The sequence below is a fragment of the Sebastes fasciatus genome, chromosome 17 (assembly GCF_043250625.1).
Source record: "Sebastes fasciatus isolate fSebFas1 chromosome 17, fSebFas1.pri, whole genome shotgun sequence".
Taxonomy (NCBI): Eukaryota; Metazoa; Chordata; class Actinopteri; order Perciformes; family Sebastidae; genus Sebastes; species Sebastes fasciatus.
The window spans coordinates 28,146,190-28,163,017 of NC_133811.1; the positions used below are offsets into that span (position 1 = coordinate 28,146,190).

The following is a 16,828-nucleotide window of genomic DNA, read 5'->3' on the forward strand; positions in this document are numbered from 1 at the left end:
TATGGTTATCTGTGTGTAGAAAAAAACTAAACCTTGTTACTGTGGAAGTACTGATCTGCCTCATCGCTTTTCAGATTGTTCATCGCTTCACCGTCTGTAGCAACAGAGTCAATAACGTAGCTAAATATGCTAGTGTAGGTTATCTGAGGCCACTTCTTCAGGTCCCATCCCTCCATAGTAGAAGGCAGAGGTATGATCACATTATCCCGTTTGAGGTGGAATAGGTGGTGTTCACACATGTTTTAATAGATTTCTTAATATAATCGCTCTAGGAGAGTGATTAGCGTACCATTACCATGGAAAACGCCAGTTAAGGTTCAGCAAAACGACGCGCCGGAAGTAGCGCCCATAACTCAAGCATCATGGGGGCTAGGAATTTTCTTGGTTTACTTGTCTTCAGTAGGAACCAATGGGCTTGGAGCTGAGAGCCACAGACAGGAAGTCAGACAGTACCGAGAGTCAGATTAACACACTGTCGGGTTGAGTTTTTTCATGGGATTTGTTGACCGTTAGAAAGAAATAGAATAAAATTAGCCTGTTCTTTTACTTTGGGTGTGAAATGTTTATTATTATTATAAATAATAAAATAAAATAAAGACTGGAGTCCTGTCTCTGTATTTCCCTTTGCAGCTGAATTCAGTGTGACTTCTGTTATTTCCACTGTAACTCCACTTATCAGACATGAAAGAAACGAGTGTGTGCTTCACTGTTTGTGTGTTCGCACGTGTCAAATATAAGAGTGTGTGTGTGGAGTAGTCAGCTGTTATTAATGGAAGAGTGAAAGGTGAGCCATTACACATTGCCAGGCGACCCGGTTGCCATGGTAGCTTGCATGTAAGTGCCCTACGGTTTCGCCGAAGCCCCGCGTGATAAAAGCGACAGGGATTTGAACTGGAGGCCATCAGGGCTGAAAGATGAACGGGGAAAAAAGAAACCCTTATCTGCTGCGAGGAGAGCTGAACTTTTACTTTCAATGTTGAGTCTCTGCTTTTATTGGAGTTAATCTTCCTCTGCGGGGCGTGATGAGGACGTAAGTACGAGGTGCTGATAGCAGAGTGGCGCTCAAGCCTCGCCATTAATCATGCAGGGAAGTCACGGAGACGCTCCCTGATCCAGTTTCTGGGTTTATTTGCGCTTACAAATGATCCAACCTGGGATGGAAACAAAACGAGTAGGGAAGAAGAAATGGAAACGAGGAGTGAGCGAGCGAGAGAGCGAGCAGCGGAGACAAAGGGAAGCCTCGAGGGGCTCGTAAAAAGACAAACAAAGCAAAGAGATAGTGTGAGAGGAATCAAGATGGCAAACAGAGACAGTGGTGGGTGGTGAGAGGAGAAACAAAACGACAAGAGGAGAGCGATACAAAAACAACAAAACGGATGAGTAACGAGTGAGAGAGGAGCGTTCGAAAATAGAGGTGATGCAGAGGAAGAGTGTGTTTTTATTTATTAACACATTCAAACAGGAGAGAGGAGGAGGATTAAAACAGAGAATGTGTCTCTGAATGTTTTTATTCATGGAGACAGCAGGATTCTGGGTAAATAATGACACTTTCTACCAGGAGCTTTGGAGTAAAGTATGCTTCCAGTTAAGTTTTCCATCGTCCCAACTGGGGGCTGCATCCGTCAATTTTTATAGCGTTTCTAACACGCCAACCACGACCGACGACCAGCTGTGTGGAGGTGAGAAACTAGACCGGGTTCAAATGTCATTTTTGGTGTTAACAATGGAGCCACACAATGAATGTTTGTCAAGGAGAGACTGTGTGAGGGAGTGCTATGTTCAAGTCCTAATCAAGTTCTTAGTCCAGACCAACAAGTCCCAATCAAGTTCTACGTCAAGACCAACAAGTCCCAATCAAGTTCTACGTCAAGACCAACAAGTCCCAATCAAGTTCTATGTCAAGACCAACAAGTCCCAATCAAGTTCTAAGTCAAGATCAATAAGTTCCAATGAAGGCCCAAGTCAAGACCAACAAGCTCCAAGTCCAGACCAGCAAGTCCCAATCAAGTTCTAAGTCCAGACCAATAAGTCCCAATGAAGTCCCAAGTCAAGACCAACAAGTCCCCATCAAGTTCTAAGTCAAGACCAACATTTTCCAATCAAGTTCCATATCGAAACCAACAAGTCCCAATCAAGTTCTAAGTCCAGACCAATAAGTCCCAATGAAGTCCCAAGTCAAGACCAACAAGTCCCCATCAAGTTCTAAGTCAACACCAACATGTCCCAATGAAAGTCTCAAGTTAAGTTCCAGGTCAAGACCAGCAAGTCTCAATCAAGTTCTCAGTTCAGACGATAGGGACTTCTTTTTAGACAATGCATTTTGAACATCATGAATATCTATAATAAATACTACTTGTGCAGGCTTACAGGCTTATTATGACACAACACGTCCTTATACTAGTGAAATATAGCTCAAAATGAGTTTCCCCAACTAATTTCAAGTTCTCTTTTTTATCTTAAAGGCCTAAATTTGACATTTTATTTCAAGAACTCTTACCAAGCAAATTGCCACATCTTTACTTATTATAAACAAAAAACCCTTCATTGTTTTTGTTATGCATTTTTGAAGTGGCCTTTTACAACTCTTAAAGTTTTAGTCTTTACTGCAGACAGACAGACATTGTGGGATCCAAACCCATGTCGCGGTGACGGTACTCACCCATCCGGACGGCAGAGAGGGTGTTGGCCTTGCTGAAGGAGAGCGGTGCCATGGTCAGCAGCAGGACGGCGAAGTAAATCGACAGCAGCAGTGCTGGCAGAGCCGGCATCTTCCACTGCTCCTCATGGAGAATGGTCTGCTGGCTGCCTGTACCGCCACCTGCAGGACAGGAGGATTCATTACTACTACATCTATATATAGTACATCATATAATCTCCCACATATCAGATATCGAGTCTTTGATTTTAATGATTGAATTGAACAGCTGTCACACATGTTTTACGGGGTCATTTGTTACCATCTCAGCCTTTAAATTCAGACATTCAAATCTCACCGCTGACAGTCAACAGTCAGCTGCTCTATAAACACTCAACTTGCAGCAAGTCAGTAATTTCAGTGATTTGAACAATGATATCATCCATACACTTAGAGATGCTAAGCGGAGAAGGCCGCTACCCCCGCAACTCACTGCACGTATTGAGAAATAAGAGTATGTGACAAATAAATCCTTGAATCTCTGAGATAAAAAAAAATATGTAAATGAGAAAAACTAAATCAGAAGTTATTAAAGCACAGGGGATGACAGAGAGCAGGACTGACTGGACGTTTAACCAACTGAAACTCTGCAGAGTAACCAGACTGTCCCGCTACGGAACCAACCCGGTATCACACCAAAGCGTATAATAGACCCGCGTCTCCACCGGAAGACAGCGTATTAGTGTCATGTTTTGCCTCGCCAAGGCGTAAATGTTACACGTATGAAGGTGCAGCACGAGCAGGGGGCAACAAAACCACTTAGTTAGGTTAAGGGAAAACGTCTTGGTTGGCCTTGAAGTAAGTACGTACAATACATATGGAAACAACGTAACATAAATACAGAAAACATGTCACAAACATAGCTTACAAAACACAAAACACAGGTCTCCTGGTTGAAAGTCCTGTGTTTTTTGGACCCATCCGCCTCCCCGCCTTAAGCGGTTTTCTCACTTTTTATTCTACGTCCTACTTTTATATGTATATTTACGAAGATGTATTGACATTTCAGACAGTACAAACTACATGGTGTACAAATGACACGCCTAAAGCAAGAACTGCATTCTTATTACACGCTTTTGCCCTTGCAAAACGCATTTTCGTGCGACCGGGTTGGCTGAACACGTTTCCTGTGATCAACACTTTTGTTGTTTGCTGACTAAAAGACGACAGAGAAAAAAAGCAGTTTAGCAGTTTATTCCGTTGTTCAGATGTTTCCTTTTAGATGAAGAAACAAAATTACCAGCGTGGGCACCGATTGTTTTCACATGTAAACTGTTTTCTAAATTAGCCGGCTTAGTGTGAATGTAGTCTGAGAGAAAGAAAGGGAGGCAGAGACGACATGAGAAGATCAGAGAAAAGGAATGAGAGGGAGGAGAGAGAAAACGTGAGAGAGGACAGAGACAGGAAAGGAAAAAGAGAGCCAGACAGAGGGAGGAAGAAAAAGAGAATATTGGCGAACAAAAGTGTGAGAGAGAGAGATGAAGAGACGATCACATGTTGCAGAGGGAGAGAGATTTAAAATGGCTGAGCGAGGGAGCATGACGAAACGAGTCCAAATCTTCAAAGTAGATTAGAGAGACTGAAGCGAGATTTTTTCATTAGCGTGCGTGAGTGTTTTGCATGTTTGCATTGAAGTTCTCAGAGCAACAACACTGAGCCCCGACGAACATCTAACGCCGTTCAATCCCATAATGCAACTGCTTCATCTTCACCATCTCTGCGCGGACAGTTGAGTTATGTTCCTCTAATTCCCCCTCTCCCCCCAAACAACACGTTCTTGATTTGTTTAACCCGCCCCTCGCTAAATGTTTATCGCCGCCCTGCCAATGAGGCATCCCACATGAATTTAAATGAGATTCCCAAATGGAATTTAAATTGGCTCGAGTCGATCGGGACGAGCTCCGTGGCAGAGAGCGAGACACAAACCGCGGAGAGATGGAGGAAGATAAAATGAAAAAGGAAGAGGGGGGTGGAGGGAGAGGAGATATAGATGATGATGATAATGATGATGTTACTGTTTTTAAAGATGACTGACTGATAATCACAACACATACTGATTGTTATCTGTTGCGTTTGCCAGCTGAATGTTTTGTCTTCCCAGAGTCTAAATGTGAAAACTGATTGTTGGTTAAAAACAAAAAGTAAAGCTGCAAGCAGTTGACGTGACATCATCGGACACAGCGCCCACAAGTTAGACGGTGTTTCCTGTGTGGAGCCCGTGGCGCTGTAATGACATTTAGCATATTTTGTACCACTTTGTTTGTGGTAGAGCTGAGAACGCACTAATTCTAGATGAATCTGGTGACTGTTTTGTGTGTTTCGTCATCTAGCGCCATTACTGTGGTGGCAATTCACTTTTTTTTTTACGGAACCATAGACTGTATATAAGAAGTAGATGTAGTCACTGTAACATCATCCATTGGTTTGTGGACCGCCGTTTAGAAGCCTCGAGTTTGTCATTTTAGCCGTCGCCAATTTGGTATTTAGCCTTCTCCATCTTGGTTTTGGGCATCGCCATCGTGGTATTTGGCCGTCAACATCTTGGTTTTTGGGCGTCACTATTTTGGTTTTTGGCCATCAACATCTTGGTATTTGGCTGTCAACATCTTGGTTTTTGGGCGTCACTATTTTGGTTTTTGGCCGTCAACATCTTGGTCTTTTGCCGCCACAACCTCGGTCTTTTGCTTTCGCCATCTTGGTTTTTGGCCTTCGCCGTCTTGGTTTTTGCAATGAGAAGTGACACGAGAGGGGGTGGAGCTAAGTACAACCGAACGCTGAATAAGACATTTTTAGGCAATCAAAAATGTTCTAATTAACTTTGATGAAGTGAAAAACACACTGTGAAAGGGTTAGGCCGCACAACGCCGTGGCAGCAACCTGTCAATCACAAAGTAGTCCCGCCCTAAAGCATCCCCTGCTTTATGGTCTATTTGACTCTAAATGGGACCATAATTTACTAAATGAACATCATGCTGTTTTGAAGAAGACTTGAAACTAGTGATTGAGACCATAAACTCATGTTTACAATGTTTACTGAGGTAATAAATCAAGTGAGAAGTAGGCTCATTTTCTCATAGACTTCTATACAATCAGACTTCTTTTAGCAACCAGAGGAGTCTGTTCCAGTACTATATTTTATTCCTTTTTCAACCCTAAACTTTCAAGTTCTTTCTGAGTCCATCAAGTTTGCAAACTGAAAATAACATCAACTTTTTGAGAAGCCAAAAGAGGCTGTTCTTGGGAGGACTCCTGAGCAGAGTTACCCCCAAAATGAACCTTCAAAACAACCTGCTGTTTGCCAACAATCCTGCCAACAGAGCGAATGAAGTCGGCTGAGAGAGAGCAAGAAAGAGATGGAGAGCCTCAGAGACAACAAGACATCAAGAGAGAGTGATAAACGGAGGGAGAAAGAGGCTGAAAGAGGAGAGATGTAGAAACAGCAAAGTGACAAATGGAAAAAAAAAGAAAAGAAAGCAAAGAATATGAAGGCAACAATGTGAGTGACAGGAAATTGGGCAGAAAGAGACGTGATGGTGAGCTGAGACAGGAAATGAGAAACGGCTGCAGGCAGAAATAAACAAATGATGATAACAATTAATTAGGGTCTTTCCTGCAGGAAGTGCTATCATGTCAGCTGGCAAACAGAGCCGACGGGGACCCCGCTGATACCAACCGCCACCGCAGTTCACTGCAGCAGCTCCGAGGCTAATCACAGCCTCAACTCTATTAGCTGCTTTCAATCCCATCTCATTTTACATTGGAGGCATTTAGCTGACACTCATTCGCAGCGACTTACAGCGAGCAGTAGCAGAGCAGGAGGCTTTAAGTCCCGGTTCATCAGCTTTACAAGGGAAGACGGCGAGGGGTCAGAGCGGCGGCAACTACAGAACAAACAATATCCTAGACGTATGAGACAATGGGCCTCATGCAGAAACATGCTCTTAAACTTCTCTTATATTTTCTCTTAATAAAATAAGGGAAACCAACTCCAGCCCCAAACTTTCCTAACCATCCATATCTGCTGTTACCAGGTGTGCTCAATGATGAATCCCACTTGATCAGAAATTGGAGGCATGTGGCCGATGGTTTTATTATTAGCATAACGCCCCCTAAGCGAAATAAGGGCAGGTGTTGTGCCGTGTGCAAATGTTCTGGCACATGCCCAACTGTATAAAATGACCTTGTGGTGACCTCTAGGATAATCACAGCCTCATGAAACTTTACAGCCACAAACTAGAGACCTAGAGCATTCAGAGGATGGATGGCTTTCCTAGCTAGATTGACAATAAGGGGGTTTCTGAGCAGTTTACACAACAGAAGTGCTCGCCATCCAATCGCCGAAAAATGCAATCCTTGCAGAAAATCTCCAAAAATGTCAAAAGGTTTTGATCCCAAATCACAGCATGGCTTCTTCTATGGTGTTCCTCAAGGTCTTGGTGTCTTAATGTGGTATTTTGGAGGGATTATTGATAATTTTGATCAATTCTCGAGTGGTAAAAAATGGTTAAATTTAGCACCAAATCTGTGTAACAAATGGTATCAACCCAAACATTGCTGCAACAACTTATGAGACATAATAGAGCATGGGGATGACCATCATATACTTCTATCATAATGTTCTAAACCCTGATACACTTTTACAATATAATTAATCTTCAGGTTTTCAGCTTTCAGATGATGTTCACCACTTCTACGTGACATCTACTGTTGACCTGCTATCTCCCCCTAAAGACCCCCTGTACCTCCCTAAAAAAGACTAAAACGGCTCTATTGTGGGTCTCAGAGGGTTAATGGAGCTAAGGGAGTTAAACTTGGTGGGATGTAGCAGTATGCCACATACCAAGACAGTAAATGGTTAAATAATAAAAAACCCTGAAATGAAGCCGGAACATCAGTGTTGATTCGTCCATCCATCCTGACTTTACACTGCTCCACATAAACATCACACGCTCTGTGTTCTACCCGTCAGCAGAAATCCCTGAAGAAGAAGAAGAGCTTTAGAGATTTAGCTCAGCGGGACAAAAGGATCTCCAGCATTTCAAACTGAACTGAAGCCGCTTCGGTCAACATGAATACATCTCTCAACACAAAAGGTTAGAAAACACGCCTTTTTAATCTGCAGAAAGCCAAACCCTCCCTCCCCTCCGTCTGCTGCAGCGCCGCATTAAAGGTTATATCGTGAATTTGACTCTCCTGACCTGCTGGTAGCTCATCTCATGCAGATGAAAGAGGGAAACATCAGAGCTGGCTGTGAGCTTTTTCTGATGTGAAGGATGATATCTCCCCCACCTCGTTTCACATACAATAAAAGAGACCCAACAAAAGAGGAGCGCTCCGGATAAAGCACTTTGTCTGTCGGGTAATGGCCCTTAATGCTCACCTAAATATAGGATATTAGCTTTCTTTCCCTTCTGGGGATAAGGAGATTTTGTTTTGCGGCGGCGGCATCATGAAGCGCAGAGTGTTGCTGACTCAAACCTCTATAATGACATGGTAATCCCCTCATTTAGCCGCTGACACGCGACACACTTCTGCCACCGAAAACAGCAGGAGGGAAAGAAAGAGGAAGGTTCGAGTCCTGCATGTAACGCTGGTCTGCCTTCCAAGAAATCACATTAAACAAAAAAAAACGTCGCCCTGCGGTAAACACAGTGACAGGAAACAACACAAAACAAGAGTGGCAGAAAACAGATTTATAACCCTAAAGATTTATTTATTTTCTAACGGAATCCTTCCAAGAGCTCATTCGACTGATTTTTAATTTATCAACTGAGAACTTCTGTTTCTATGGTCACCTACTAATTACTGGATTCACAACAGAACCTCGTCAGTGCTTTCTGCTGAACCTTCCAAACTAAATAATGAAATATGTTAATTGTTTTTTTACTTATGCTGTAGGGGTGTTTCAATGCCAGAATCGATATATTTGCTTCATCTGAGTCTATGTGGAGGTCGAAGGAAGTTACCACTTTTATTGTTGTAGTCTGAGTAACGTGACGTCATATCCGTTCCGTATCCGTCAACCAAAACAAACCGCAGCAAGCCGAAACCAGAAAGTAGAAAATGTTGGAGTGGCTACCACCTGCATCCTCACATGTTAAATCCAGCGTGGTAAACACTACACATCCAGTAAAGGATGGAAACACTTTGGGTTTCACACATTGCAGGAAAAGCAGAGCTAGACATCACGGCTAAAGCTGCATGCTAACTCTGTCACGGACAGGAAACGTTATCGTATCGCGGCAACGTTGCGATCGAGGCAACTACAACTGTAGAGCACCCAGATACTGACATTTATGTTCTCTGCATTGAAACGGCCCCGATGGAGCTGACCATGGATGGATAAAGAGAACGGAGCTGACGGGAGAGCTAGAGACCACCTTGGAGAAGTATTATTTTGTATTGTATACAAAATACATAGATAACATTGATTGGACATGCGGGTTAAATCACTCCGTTGGGACCCTTCCTAAAACAAGACTATTTGGATGGCAGCCTAAGTTAGGAGCTCTCTGAGAGTACTCTCTGGATGTTTGTGAATAAGGACCGTTGGGTTCAGGTGTCCTCAGATTTCTTGGAAGGCTTTTCAAAACTTGTGGAGGCACATCGGTTTGACTGCATTCAGTACTGTACAGTATGTACAAGGTTAACACTATCTGCAGCAGTAAAGCCTTTTATCATCCAGGAGTCCTTGATGGAGCTGCTGGTTGCTGCAGAGACATCAGACAAAATAACATCTTGTGACACTTGGCGGGATTGGGGGGGGGGATGGATTCAGGGTTAGCCTACATATATGTATCCGGATTTCACACAAATGTTCAGGATGTTTTCCAGAAGTTTTTGGCCAATTTTGACATTTTGTAGAACTTTTCTTTGTCTAGAAAGCTCTAACAATTATGAGATTTTCAGGATGCATTGGGACTTTAGAGCTGTCAATCGATTCTAATATTCAATCTTGATTAATCACACATTTTGTATCTGTTCAAAATGTACCTTAAACCTTATTTGTCAAGTATTTAATACTCTTATCAACATGGGAGGGGGCTATTTGTTGCTACATTAATAAGGTTTACACCTGATTTGTAATTCCTGTTAATTTTGAAGATTTTTTACCAAGTTGCTGGTTTACAATTTATTATTTTTAATAATAAATACAAAATCTTTTAATTTTGAAGATGTTTTACCAAGTTGCTGGTGTATGCTTTATTATTTTAATAATAAGTACAAATTCTGTTCATTTTTAAGATTTTTTTTACCAAGTTGCTCATTTATGATTTATTATTTTAATAATAAATAAAAAATCTGTTATTTAAAAAAAATGTTTTACCAAGTTGCTCATGTATGATTTATTATTTTAATAATAAATAACAATTCTGTTCATTTTAAAGATTTTTTATCAAGTTGCTTGTGTACGATTTATTATTTTAATAATAAATAAAAGATTCTGTTAATTTTGAAGATTTTTCACCAAGTTGCTGGTGTATGATTCATTATTTTAATGATAAGCAACAATTATATACATTTTTATCTATTTATTTATTAGTCACATTTTGTTTTACAAAGTTTGGAAATGATGTTTAAGTCAAACCTGATGTTGCCTTTCACGAAAAATATGTAAATATGTACATGATTAATCTAAATATTTCCACACCAATATCACCAGTAGCAGCATATTCATTCAACCTGAATAAATCGGATTGTGAATGCTGCTGAAGTGTGAGCCAGACAACAACGGACATATGCAATTAGTCATTAGACTCCCATTAGCGTTAAATTACCTCAACAGGCCTCCATATGTTCACAGTTCATTCACACCTCTGAAGAAAACGAGAGGGAGGCGTGAAGGAATACGAGAATATGTGTGTGAATGCTGAAATAAAAAAGTAAAGAGCAGATGGTTGTTGATGGGAAGAAGAAGAATGAAGAGTTCAGTTTCATGCCGTGTGATGGTATTTATACATTTTCGGGGAGAAAAAAATAAAACATTATTGAAAGCTTATCGCTCAGCAGCAGAAGAATAGCAGAGGAATCCGTCATGGTGGCACCGGCGCTGAGACACTTATTGACAACCTAAAGAGTTTCACGCCACATTATTCATCAGATAATTTAGAAAGAGCAGTGGGAGGTATCGACAGAGGAGACGGCCAGAAAAACAAGAGAAGAACGATTTCCAGAGAGGTTAAACTGAAAGCTTCACTACCAGCTGTTTGGTAGTTTTTTAAAAAGCCGCATTCAGATGGAATTAACGTTACAGGAGGAGGTATTCACTCTATTCTGTAATTTAACGTTTAACAACAGACGTGGACATTCAGCAGGACAAAGACAAAAGAGAAAGACAAAAGCCTCCCCAAGGGGGGGCGCCGGAGAGTTGAAGCGGAGGTAAAAATACTGTATGACTTTGAGTCAAAAATCAAGATCTTTATCTGAGTCATAACTCAGTCAAATCTGAAGTTTGCCACTTAGTTAGGGTTAGGAAACGGTCGTGGTTGACGTTCACTGACTAGTGACTCACGGGACTAACGATTCTAAAGACTCACGTAACTAGAGACTCTCGTGACTCACGGGACTGACGATTCTAACGACTCACGGTACTCACAGGACTAACATTACCAACGGCTCAAGTAACTAGCGTCTCGCGCGACTCAAGGGACTGACAACTCTAACGACTCACGTTACTGATGATACTAACGACTCACAGGACTGACGATACTGACGACTCACATGACTAGCAACTAATGGGGCTGACGATACTAACGACTCACAGGAGTTACGATACTAACAACTCACAGGACTGACGATACTAACAACTCACAGGACTGACGATACTAACGACTGACATGACAACTAATGGGGCTGACGATGCTAGCAAACTGAACGAGTCACATGACGAACTACTGATGTGACAAAAAAACTCAACGTTACTTTTAGTTTCACACGGAACACGAACAGCGGCGCTGAACTGACTCTCACTTTATTAATACTACGTCACTTTATTCTGAATTTATCTGTAACAGGTAAAGATGGAGGAAGTGTTGAGTTTGCATCAGTGAGGCTTCCTACGAGAATATGATGAAATATAATAGAGGATTAAATTACATTGTAATAATAGCCTGTCTCAAATAAAGGTGGTCTTATTCCAGCTGGTGATAAAAGTCACGTAGTAAATGTCACGTCCATTATTCAAGAACTTATATTTGTCTACAAGAAGATGAGAGTAAAAAAAAAAGAGATCTTAAATGTCAAGGGCACTCGTTTCAACTCGACAGGAGATAAATGCTGACTTCACATTTGTTCTTTCATAACTTTGTGTGCCATCACATTAAAGTGAAGTGAAACTCACCGTTCCCTGTCCAACATGATATCCAATAATCTGCCGTCATCACCGTGAGACAAACACACCGAGGAGACTCTGGAAACACTCTGAATCACTTAAAATGTCAGGTGGAGTAAATGTGATAAACCTCCTGACATTTGTCTCAACTCCAGATCTCTTACTGAGCTTCAACACAGCAAACACAACAGGACAGGAGGGTCCCCGTAGACCAGGATCTGACCTCAGCGGGCAGAGAACCACACATGGTAACACAGACATGTGTAAATTATCTGAGAGACGTGTCGGCATAAAAGATTGTCAGGTAATTTCATAGAAGCAGAAGAGCAGTGTGAGATAGAGACGTTATTATATCCCCGAGGAAACAGGAATCAGGATGGTGATGATGGATGAAGGACAGAGAGGGAACATCAGGTGTTTCATTTGAGCGTTTCCTGATCTGCCGACTCTAAGGTTAGATAAAGATGGTGTTTGTGGTTAACAGGAAACTATGTTGACCAGATCTCATGAGAAGGCGTATAAATAGCGACATTTTAAGGACATTCGAGGACGCATTTTAGTCTTTTCGCATCATTTTTACACCACGCCAACAAAACTACGGTAACGGACGCAGTTATGTTAAAGTTAAGTTCACACTACACAACTTTCAAAGTGGTCAAATCAAAGTACTGTTAACACTACACAACTACAAGATCTTTCACCAGGAGGGATCCCCGATCAGGTCTCCAAACTACGTTTTGTCACGAAAACACACGCGAGAATTACACGGTACATAAGGTGATATCATACAGGAGACATGCTGACGATGTTGTTAGTACAAGTGTTCACAAAATAGCAACAACTTTGCTTCGTGTTGCAAATGCAGCGCGTACAGTAAGTTCCTATTTTTACAGGCAACCCCGTCCCCAACAGATCCAGATATTTAGCACGCTAGATATCTGGAATGTGTCTGCGAGGCATCGGCGAGCCTCTCGGCTCACGTTATTTAGCAGATCACACACGACGCCCAAGCACCGAGCCAATGGCGGTTTGCGTCTGATCTGGGGCTTTTGTCTGGGAGCTTCAAAAACGGAGAGCGGAAAATCAGGGCTAAAGTCGTGTAGTGTGAACTAGGTATCTGGCAACAAAACCACTTAGGTTTAGGAAAAACATCATGGATGGGCTTAAAACAATTATGTAAACTAAGCAAAATATCAGAGTTATTGATTAATAGCATTATTTAGCGTTCTTCCTGACAAGCTGGCATGACATAGTTGGTACCAACGTATTAATGGATGAGCTTTTCTAGTTTCATATGACACCAGTATCTTGTCTTTATTTCCTTTTAGGTTTCGTTACATTGAGGAAACCTGATCCACCCGGCCAGACAACGTCTCACATCCTGGTTATTTTGCATCATGTTGTCATTGAAGCTACTTTATGTTTATTTTATGGCTGCATCGTTCCATCAAACAGATATATTCTACGTTTCTGTTGCATCATTTTAGATACCTTTCCCCAGACATATTTGGTATCTTTGGAAACTTTTGATGTCTCCACTAGAATTCAACTAGAATTTTAATTAAATTTGGACAAAACAAAAATTAAAGATGTGCAGATACTTCAAATTAAAATCATTTTGCACGTGTCGTTTTTGTTCATTTCTTCCACACGATAGAAGGAATGAAGAAAAACACAAAGACTGAAGGAAAAACTGCTGACACAGAGGAGTGGAAGAGAAGATGGATGTGTGGATGAGTGGATGAGTGGATGAGTGGAGGGCAGCTGCAGTCTTGTGAAGGTGACAGACTGACCCCTGGGTCTCCTCTGCACCCGAGAGAGTCGGACCGCCGGGGTGAACGCCAGCGGGGAAAACAACAGAGTCCAACGTCAGCAAATATAGAGGAGGAAGAGGAGGAGGAGGAGGAGGAGGAGGAGGGGAGGATGGATGTATGAAATATGGAGAGAGAGAGTGAGAGAGTGAGAGAGAGAGAGAGAGAGAGAGAAAGAGAGAGAGAGAGAGAGGGTGAATTTAGTGTCAATTAGAGTGGGAGAGGTGTCGGGAGGTAAGGATGGATTTATTGTAAGTGAGAGTGGAAGAGGAGAGGAGAGGAGAGGAGAGGAGAGGAGAGGAGGAGAGGAGAGGTGGAGGAGAGGAGCAGAAAAATGAATGAATCAATGAAATGAAAATGTATTTTATTTAATGTTCTGATAGAGCAGCTAGAGAGCAGATATTACACTCATCTGAGCAGAAAATATAATAACAAGAGAAAAGAGATTCAAACCAGAGAAGCTGCAGAACAAAAGGCAAAAAGTCTTAAAACATAATTCTGTTTTATTACGACGTGTCTCTGCGACCATCTGACTGCTCGCATTCATCGACCCGTCTGACTTTGGCCGCCATGTTCCCGCATCACATTTACCTTTGGTGATAGAAATGGTGGATAAAACTACATCAATAAGACCCAAACTGACCAATGTGTTAGGTTGTGTTATGTTGTGTCTTGCTCTAAACTTCTTGAATACAACTCAACTCTGAGATACACATATTTTTCCACATATGCATCAATAGATAAATATAATCACACTTACATATAGGCTAGAAGTTTAATATATATATATATATATATACAATCTCTCCCAACTGGTCAAATATCGATGCTTTGTCAGTGGCCCTACGCTTCAAAATAAAATAAACTTCCGTATTCACAGTTAACTGCTTGATTAGGTTTAGGAAAAGATCATGGTTTAGGTTAAAATAAAGCACCATGGTTACGTAGTTAAGTATGTTACATACACAATGTGAAATTAAGTACGTTACATAACACGTTAGGTACGCAGCGTAAGTTAATTAGTTTACGAAACGTTACGTACGTAACCTAAAATAAGTCAACGTTGACTTTTGGTTTTTCACATGGGACAAAAGCACCAGTCTGTTTGTAGCTTTACCTACGAATAGTAACGCACTGTAAGTCGTGTTATGTTCCACAAAATGATTTTGTATTTTAATCCACGTAATGGTGAACCAGGAAGTATAAAGGGCGATAAAGTCCGTGCAGGGAGGAGGTCGGGTGGAAAAATACCTGACTTTCGCCAGGAGACCGGCGTTGGTGTCCCGTGTGAAACTAGAAGTCAACGTTGTTTTATTCGTCCCGTAACATTTGTACTTAAGGAACGCCACTTCTGGAGTTATCCAAACCCAAACCACCATCTTTTCCTAAACATAACCAAGTTGTTTCCTGTGAAGACGGAAGTTCATTTTGAAAAGACTCTGTGCACATAACAAGCGGAAATTGACACAAGTTGCTGGACGTTTGTAAGAAAACGCATGAAAAATGGGGAATAACTTAGGAGGAGAAAAGTCCTATCTTTGTTTTGTTGGGAATTATTTTCAGTATTTTCAGATGAATCAACATTTGGTGCTCTAGTGCAGTGGTTCCTCAACTTTTTCACATCACGGACTCCTAAACTGACACAAATGAGACCACTGACCCCCATTTGATAAGACTCTGTCCAAGGGCAACGTATCCTCATCGTATGATATCTTATAAAAAGTTATTCCTCATTTTTCATGCGTTTTCCTACGAATGTCCAGCATCAATTACCGCTCCAGTCTTTTCTAAATAAACTTCCGTCTTCATACCAAACAACTTGGTTAGGAAACTACGTAGTTAGGTTTACGAAAAGATGGTGTTAAAATAACTACGGAAGTGACGTTACTTACGTACAGAAGTTACGTGAAAAATAAATCAACGTTGACTTCTGGCTTCACACGGGGCACCAACAGCGGTCTCCTGGTGAAAGTCTGACATCCACCCCGACCTCCTCCCTATACACAGCGTTCACCGCATTTTATACTTCCCGGTTCACGATTGTGTGGATTACATACACATTGATTTTGTGTGATATATATATAAATTACAGTGCATTACTTTTCGTAGGTATGAGCTATAAACAGTAATGCCTGACGTGGGACACAGGCACCGACCTCCTGGGTGATAGTCGTGTCTGTTATTTTGCTGGGGACTATTTTCAGCGGCGGATTGATCGACGTTTGGTGCTCTAGTGAGTATTAGTGGCAGCAGGACGGTGTATGTGGGGTTGAGTCAGAATAAACTACAGTTGTATATAGTTTTAGGGACAACAATGGAGCTCCACGGCACAGAGGAAGAAGAGATATCCGGCTCTGATACACAAACAATACTTATTAGTAGATACATTCATACAGAATCTCAGCAGACTCGACTGTCTGAATTTCACAGCAGCATCACAGAGAGCAAAGACTTGTTTATGAATGGATTTAAAGTCTGTTGTGATCAATCTCTGAGAGAAAAAGACTCTGGTTTGTGGAGAGCACATACTCCAATGTCAAAGACTGACCTTCACCAGACAATATAGATATAGAGAGAAAGGCTGATGGAGAAAGATGTGTGGGGAGGGAGGTGTGGGGGGGGGGGGGCAGTATATAGACAATAGAGAACGTGAGGCGAACGATCCATTGGAGATATGACCTCATCCTCTCCATACAGAGGATGTGAAAACGGAGCTCAGAGCGATTGAGCCCTGAACTAAAGCCGCTATTATCACCACGACAACAGCCATGTTTGTGGTTTGGTCTCTGGAGAAGCTCAGTCAGAGAGAGACGGTGAGATGTCTGAAGTGAAGCGTTCCACAAATCCTCAACAAGAAAGCTTCTTTTTTTTTCTTTAATAACCGCAGATATGAGATACAAAGGTGTTTGCTTTATCATGTGCTCCACTGATCAATATCTTCATAATAAATCAAACCACTGTGTGATGTGAGAGGAGCTGCTCACAATTAAG

At 41.7% G+C, this 16,828-nt stretch overlaps 2 protein-coding genes across 5 annotated transcripts in view; one reads left to right on the plus strand and one right to left on the minus strand.

Moving 5' to 3' along the window:
* The window catches only part of LOC141753821 (uncharacterized), a 443,535-nt gene that overhangs the window by 279,546 nt on the left and 147,161 nt on the right, over nucleotides 1-16,828 (plus strand). The gene's annotated exons all lie outside the window — the stretch shown is intronic.
* The window catches only part of LOC141753805 (glutamate receptor ionotropic, kainate 5-like), a 194,662-nt gene that overhangs the window by 73,722 nt on the left and 104,112 nt on the right, over nucleotides 1-16,828 (minus strand). For all 4 annotated transcript variants that reach the window (XM_074612396.1, XM_074612395.1, XM_074612397.1 and 1 more), the window contains exon 3: nucleotides 2,660-2,818. In XM_074612396.1, coding sequence (XP_074468497.1) covers nucleotides 2,660-2,768 — 109 coding nt within the window. In that variant the 5' untranslated portion in view covers nucleotides 2,769-2,818. The remainder of the gene's footprint in view (nucleotides 1-2,659; nucleotides 2,819-16,828) is intronic.